At 24.5% G+C, this 8,402-nt stretch overlaps 1 protein-coding gene across 1 annotated transcript in view; it reads right to left on the bottom strand.

Annotated features, from left to right (window-relative positions):
- Positions 1 to 7,628, bottom strand: part of LOC117177184 (guanine nucleotide-binding protein-like 3 homolog) — a 15,078-nt gene extending 7,450 nt beyond the window's left edge. Inside the window, exons 1-3 of the mRNA XM_033367708.1 lie at positions 7,492 to 7,628; positions 6,740 to 6,844; positions 2,098 to 2,465 (exon numbers count right to left, since the gene is read on the bottom strand). Coding sequence (XP_033223599.1) covers positions 2,098 to 2,465; positions 6,740 to 6,844; positions 7,492 to 7,510 — 492 coding nt within the window. The 5' untranslated portion in view covers positions 7,511 to 7,628. The remainder of the gene's footprint in view (positions 1 to 2,097; positions 2,466 to 6,739; positions 6,845 to 7,491) is intronic.
- Between the last annotated feature and the right edge of the window lie 774 nt (positions 7,629 to 8,402).

Raw genomic sequence — 8,402 nt, 5'->3', positions numbered from 1 at the left:
GCTATCTAAGGATGGTACTATAGAACGCCACCTCAAGGTAGGCCTAGTGGCGCCATCTCTTGGTCAGGCCGGAAACTTATCAATCCACCCTCGTAGTTGAATATTAAACCAAAAAGATTAATTTTCTACCAAAAAATACTTTTTTCAATCAAATATATGAATTCTAACACAAAAATGGAAAAGTTAAATTTTCAGTTAGAACAAATTATTTTCCACACAAAAAAGAATAAAACTTTCGAACAAAATGATGAATTTTCAACGAAAATTATGAATCTTCAACTGGAATAGAACAATTTTAAACCAAAAAAATTAAGTTTCAACCAAAAATTGAATAGTTCAATTTTCAGTTACAAAAATTAATGTTCAGAGAATATTCAATATTCAATCGAAATAGTCATGTTTTCAGTAAAAAAATTAATTTCAGCAGCAAAAAAAAGTAATGTTAAAAAAAATAGTTACATTTTCAACCAATTTGATGAATTTTCAATTAAAATTATGAATATTCAAACTGGAATAGTTTGTATTTTAAACGAAAAAGATGAATCTTTGACAACAATTATGGAACTTTCTACCAAAAAATTAAGTTTTAACTAAAATGATGAATATGTAATTTGAATACTTAAAGTTTAAATCAGGAAGATGAATTTTCGAACAAAAAGATTAATTTTCTATAAAAAAGACCATTATTAAAAAGAAAAATGAATTTTTAACTGAAAAAGACAATTTTTCAACCAAATAGTTCCACTTTGAACTAAAAAAATCCCTTTTCAATTAGAAATCGAATGGCTAAATTTACACGTAAAAAACAGAATTTTAAACCAAACAAATGAATTTTCAATAAAAATGATGAATGTTCGATTGAAATATATAAATTTTAAGTCCAAAAGATGAATTTTCAACTAAAGAAGATTCTTTGTCGATCAAAAATTGAATAAATTTTTAATTAAAAAAAAAAGTAATTTAAAAAAACTAGATTTTCAAGAAAGTGATTAATTTTGAACTAATATTATGAATCTTTTACTAGAATTATTGCATTTTTAACGAAAGAAATGAATTTTCAACTAAAATGATAAATATTTAACTTGAATACCTTGATTTTCAACCAGAAACATGAATTTCCAAACAAAAAGATTAATTGTCAATAAAAAAGACAATGAATTTTCAACTACAAACGACCATTTTTCAACCAAATAGTTGCATTTATGACTAAAAAAGATCAATTTTTAATTGCTAATGGAAAAGTTAAATTTACAATTAAGAAATTTTATTTTCAACCAAACTAATGAATTTTTAACTAAAAAAGAGAAATTGTCAATTAAAAATTGAATAGTTAAATTTTAAGTTAAAAAAAGTAATTTTCAAATAAAGTAATTAATTTTCAACTTGAATACCTTAATTTTCTACCAGGGATATGAATTTTCAAACAGAAAGATTAATTTTCTATCAAAAAAGAAGATTTTTCAAAAAAAGATATGAATTTTCAACTAAAAAATATAATTTTTCAACCAAATAGTAGCATTTTTAACTAAAGATATCAATTTTCAATCACAAATGGGATAGTTAAATTTTCACTTTAAAAAATTAATTTTTAACTAAAATGCTGAATTTTCGATTGTAATAGTTGAATTTGAAGCTAAAAAATGAAATGATGAATTTTCAAATAAAAAAAAAACTTTTAACAAATAAGTTTAACTTGAATCAAGAACTTAAATTTCCATTCTAAAAATATAAATTTTTAACAAAAAAATAGTGGATATTCCAACCAAAAGAGATTTTAATTTTTAATAAAAAATAGTTGAATTCAACCAAAAAAGGCGCCTTTTCAACATAAGTTGAATTTTCAACTAAGAAAGATATTTTGAGTCAGAGAGAAAAAATTTCAAATAAATTTTTTAATTGTCAACAGCTACTTGAATTTTTAATTAAAAACGACCAATTTTCAACACCTTTTTAAAAATTAATAATTGTTTTAATCTATTTTATATTGCAATATAAAAAAAATGAAGCGCGTTCTCAAAAAAATTCCCCCTACTTAAAAAAAATACCTGACAATTCCAAGTTTTCCAGATAGGAGACTTAGGTAGGTAAAAGACTTACTTGTTTGCATCTGGTTCCCAATGGATCTCGAGCATCGACGACTTCCAAAATTACATCAGCAGAATCCAAAACTTTTTTAAATTCTTTGTAGTATGCTTTCAGGGAATTTTCTTCTTTCATTATAAGACCTCTCGAGTCTTTACTGGTTGATGCTAACATTAATGTTTCATGTTGTGATTGTTTATTCGATGCATCGGAAACTAATCCTTTCAAACCACCATTTGCAAGCTTTTCGCGTTTTTGCTCTCTCGCTAATTCACGCTGTTTTTGCTTTTCTTCCTCACGTTGCTGCTTCAGTGCTTCCACTTCTTTTATTATATCTTCCTTGAAGGGACATTGGTTTGGTATTTGCATTACCTTCTGCTTTTCTGAATTCATATAAAAATTGAAAGTACACTGAAAAAAATGGTTTAGTTGGGCCGACTATTTAGTTTGTAAGATATGGCACTGCTATTTTATTAGCTGGGACAACCATTCACTTAGTTGCTAGAACTAATTGAATAGTCACTGCGACTAATGGAATTGTTGTATCCACTAATAAAATAGCAAACGGGGTAATTTCGGATATGTGGGGTAAATTCGGACATTCCTGAGGTGATCGTTTAAATTACTTAAGACGATTTAAAATTCCCGGTCAAGTTTCTCAAATTTTCCGGTCAACTAAAAGTAACATAATCGCACTTGCCACTAAACGCAAAAATTTGTTTTGATTAATGACGTCACAAAATTGCCAAATAAATTAATTTTTAAACGAATACTTAAATTTTCCACCAAAAAATATCTATTTCCAAACGAAAAGTGGAATAGTTCAAGTTTCAGTTGAAAATATTCATTTAAAAATAAAATAGATTTTCAAGAAAATAATTCAATTTTCAACCTAACTGATCAATTTTCAATTTAAATAATGAATCTTTCACTAAAATAGTTGAATTTTCAACAACAACCAATTAATTTTCACTAAAAAAATACATTGTCAAAAAAATTTAAATAATTACATTTTAAGTTCAAAAAATTAATATTGATCCAAACAGAAGAATTTTCAACTGAAACTGTGAAACTTTCAATTCGAATGAGTTAAATTTTAAGTTAAAATAATACTTTACATACAAAAACTAACGTTAAAAGAAATAGTTACATTTTCAAACAAAGTGATGAATATTTAACTGAAATAATTGAATTTTTGACCAAAAAGATTACTTTTAAACCAGAAAATTAATTTCTACCCAAAAACATGAATTTTCAACTGAAAAAAGATTACTTTCCCACCAAAAATTAAATCATTAAATTTTGAGTCAAAAAATGAATATTTAATCAAAGCGGTGAATTTTCACATAAAATTGTGGAATATTCAACTGAAATAATAGTTACATTTTCATTTCTTTTTTAAATTAACTAAAAAAGATACCAATTTTCAACAACAGTTAAATTTCCGGCAAAAAATTTCTTTCCATTCAAAGAAAAAACTAGTTTTCAATCAAATAGATTATATTTCAATCAAAGAAATGAATTTTTGATTAAAATTATTAATTTTCAACAAAAGAGTTTAACTTTGAACTAAGTAATTTTATTTTTAACATAAAAGATGAATTTTTAACTAATATTATAAATATTTAACTGTCATATTTGAAATTTCAACTGAAAAGAAGAATTTTTGAACAAGAAGATTAGCTTGCAAAGAAAAATATATTTTTCTACAAAAAATTGACTTTTAACCAAATACGTGGGTTTTCAACGAAATTGTCGAATTTTGAAATTTTCAAACAAACTGACGAATTTTTAAATGGAATAGTTGAATTTTATACCAAAAAGATGCATTTTCAACCATAAAGACTAATTTTCTACAAAAAAGGCGAATTTTTCACGACGTACATTAATTTAAAAACAACTAGTTTAATTTCGGGGAAAAATTAAATAATAAATCATGATTTAATTAAATTAAACTTAGATAATCTGAAAAATCTACGTGAGTAGATAAAGTAGAAATCACCTTTCTAAATTATACAAGATCATTTAAATAACGAAAACTTCAATTTAACTGCGATCAGAAGTAAATTCCCAGGTTTTAAATTAAATTCCCGGTCATTTCCCGCTCAATAAAGTTCCCAGCCAAGTCGCCAAAATGTTAAAGTGATTCTGGATTCTGGTAAAAGCCACCTTAAGTAATTTAAACTATCAATTTAGATTGAATGTCCGATTTTACCCCACATATACAAAATCACCCCATTTGCCAGTGCCATTTTTCCTGCTTTTAAAAATTTTCAAATTATGAAGGAAATGCGTCGAAAATCTGTGGATATTGCGAAATTATGTCTCACAAAATTCCTTTTTTTATTTTCTAAAACTTTAAAAAGGAAATTGACTTATTTTGTTAAGAAAATAATCCCCTATTTTAGAAGGGTTTTTTTCAATTAAATATAAAATAATAAAATATTATCGATTTTCCTTTTTCAAAATTCACCAACGGTGATATTTAACGAAAGTAGGGAAATAATTTATTTAAAACAAAATAACGTACTTGCCACATTAAATTCAATATAAAAAACTAAAAAGTTCTAAGATTTTAACTCAAAATATATTGTATTTTCAACAAAATGTTGAATTTTTAAACAAAACAGATTTGCTCTCAAAATTGGTGAATTTTCAACCCTAAATGATAAATTTTCAGCATAAAAAAATTATCTTTTTAAGCCAAAAAACATGAATTCTACCATAACAGATGAATTTTCAATAAAAAAAAATATGAATTTTCAACAAAAAGTTGAATTTTCAACCATAAACATGCATTTTCAACCAAAACGTTGCATTTTCAAATAAAAAAGAATAAAACTCAATAAAAAATAAATAATTAATTTTCTACGAAAAAATGAATTTTCAATCATCTGAATTAAACGATAGAAAGAAATTTTTAATAAAATAGTTTAATCCTCCAACAATAGATCAATTTTCAATCAAGAGTTATTTTTAAAAATATAGTTGAATTTCCAATTAAAAAATTGATTTTTGGGGACCAAAATCACTTTTCAAGAAAATTGCCTTTGAAGCCAAGGAGACCAATTCTCTACAAAGCAGTTAAATTTTCTACCAAAAGAAGAATTTTCGACCATTTGAATTACACAATGAAAAAGAATTTTTACCAAAATAATTGAATCTTCAAATAAATAAATGCATTTTCAATCAAGAAAGGTCAAGTTTTAAAAATGTAGTTGAACTTTCAGCGAAAAAAAATATTTTTTTAACAAAAATTTTAATCTTGAAATTTTCAATTTAAATCATTTATTTTTAACAAATAAAAAAACGATTTTTTAACCAGATGATCTACAACACAAAAACAAGAACTTAAGACAAATTTTCAGTTTAGAAAATTAATTTTCAACAACAAAAAAACGATTTGTCAACCAAAAAAGATCAATTTTTAATCAAATAAGTCAATTTTCAACCAAATTATTGCATTTTCAAGTAAAAAAGATGAATTTTCGTCCAACCAACAAACTTGAATTCTTAAAGAATTATGTGATGGTTCATCAAAATAGTTAAATTCTCAATCAAAATAGAATAATTTACAACCAAACAGTTGTATTTTTAATAATAAAAAAAGATTAAATTTCTACCACAAGAGATGAATTTTTAACGAAAAAATTAGTTTTTCAACCAAAGAGATAAACGTTCATTAAAAAAACAACAAATTTTCAAAAAAAGTATATCAAATTTTATACACCTAGTTTAATTTTTGAACAGCGTGTTTTAAACAAAAAAGTTGAATTTTTAAGCAAAGTAGATTAATTTTTACCCAAAGAGTTGCAATTTTATCAAAGAAAGGTGAAACTTCTACAAAAGCAGATTAATTTTAAACTAAAAATGTAACTTAAATTTTGTTAAATTTTTGATCCAGAAAAGTTTTTATTTTGACTTTGCAAACATAAAAGTAAAAGTTTTAAAAAAGAAGTAAATTTTCGACGAAGAAACTTGAATTTTCAACCAAAAAGGGTGAAATTTGAACACAATTGTTCAATTTTCTTACAAATAATAAAATTTATAACTAAAAAAATAAGCTTCAGCAGCTGACCATTAATATTCAAAGACCAGAATCTAAAACGTGTAACATTTTCTACATAAAACCTTTTGTAAACGGAATAAAACAATTTCAATTTGAAATTGAAAATTTTCGAATTTATTCAGCTTGACAGTTATTTAAAGTTATCGAAACGTTGAGAAGTCGTGTTTTGCAAAAAAAAAAAAATACTGAGCGAACTGGGAATATATATTTTTTTAATCTAGCAAAAATAGGGAACAATTTTCTCACCAAAAGAAAGAAATTTCCGATTGGAGGATTTAGCGAATCCCAAAAGTAAGCAATATGTGCGAAATTATAAATGCAAAAATAGGCAATTGCCCGATTTTAACACACATATTTAGAAAAAAAATCTGAAAATATCTTTACTGTCAAACTGCAATAAATTAGTATAAAATTTATTAGGATGTTACCATTTTCTTCAATAAAATACAAAAAATGTTATTCAAACTTCGAAATTATCCGATAATTCCAAACTTATTCAATAAAAATACATTACTCATTACATATTATTATATAATTATTAATATGTCATTAATTATAATACATACAATTCTGAGACAAAAAACTTACTCTTCGGGTGTTTTTTCGCTTCTTTTCTGGCCTTGCGATTGTGTTCACGGACTTTTTTCTCGATCTTGTATCGCTTGCGAGCTTCAATCCTTTTACTAGGTTTTTCTAAAGAAATGAGAATAACGTTTTATTATCCAAAGCTGTAAGTAATAGAATAATAGAAAATTGCTTTTAGTGAATGTTTTTAATTAAAATTTTTTGTTTATATCACACTTTAATTTGAAAAGTCTACGATTTATGTCAAAAACAGATACAAAAACAAGTTTAAAATTTTGAAAATTGGTTTGTATAAGGAAATAGTTCATATTTATTTATAAATGTTAAAATATAAAAGTTCATTCAAACAATCTTGTGAGATAAGCACAAATCAACGCGTTTATCAATTTAATGTTGACAATATAAAAATTTTATCTAAAAGATTATTTTTATCGTATAAATTACAATAGGTATAATAAGTAACGTATAATAATATTAGTAACTGTTAATAAACTCTTCAACATAATTTGATCATTTGTCCTGCATAACCTCAAAATAATGTATTGATATTTCGACTTTTTGCATTTTTTTAAACCGCGAAACTAAAAAAAAGATACAATGAAACAAAATGGATAATGCTAAAGTCAATTAGATAATATAATAATTTTCTAATGAGTTTTATTAAAAAATAATTAATAAGCAAATACTGTAAAAAAACATAACCTGCCGAATAGGATACGTAAGATATTATATAAAAATTAGCTTAGAATACTCACTTAAACAAAATTTTGCCATTATGATCGTGTAAGCCCTCAGCCAACAAATAAATAATCTCTAGAAGTATTTTAAACACAAAATAAATCACTTTATTTAATAATAAAACGAGCACATGTTCCACGCCTGTTGCAGTACTTCGAAAGAAGACACGAGGTTTTGTTCACGCGCAGCAGAAATGCGCATCATGTTTGGAGCAGTTTGGGGCGAAATTTAAATTTCCGAAGTCGTATTTCAAGAATTTCTGAATATTCATACATTATTTAATAATATAATATGATAAAATATAATGTAATATAATATAATATAATATAATATAATACAATATAATATAATTTATGAATTAAAATTTAATTATCATTACAATATATGTGATTACTTGTATATAATATCTTTCAATAGATTAAATATAATATTTTTACAAATGATTTTAAACAAAGAAATATATTAGTCCTACACATATTTTAAATACTGAATAAAAAGTGGTTTTCGCAGAAACGAATGGGAGGGAAGTCGCCCCCTCTGAGATTTAAGACACCAAATTTCAAATTTAAAAAATTGTATATCAGGTACATAAAGTACTTCAGCCCTCTTAATTACCCTCCCCTTTTTTTAAATAAAATAATTGAATCCTGTACAAAGACAGATTCTTTGGCCAATAAAGAAAACAAGTTTCATCCAAAATGTAGACTTTTTAAGCAAAAAAGATGAGTTTTCAACTATGAATGTTAATTTTCTAATATAAAAGACAAATTCTCAACAAAATACATAAATTATTAACCGAATAGTTGAAATTTGAAACTAAAAATCAATTTGTAACCAAAAATGGCAAAGTTAAATTTCCATTTAAAAAATTAATTCTTAACATAAAAATCGAATCATCTTCAAAATAATTGAAGTTTCTATCAAAATA

The sequence above is a fragment of the Belonocnema kinseyi genome, chromosome 7 (genome assembly GCF_010883055.1).
Source record: "Belonocnema kinseyi isolate 2016_QV_RU_SX_M_011 chromosome 7, B_treatae_v1, whole genome shotgun sequence".
Classification (NCBI taxonomy): domain Eukaryota; kingdom Metazoa; phylum Arthropoda; class Insecta; order Hymenoptera; family Cynipidae; genus Belonocnema; species Belonocnema kinseyi.
This window is presented reverse-complemented; position numbering and strand designations above follow the sequence as displayed.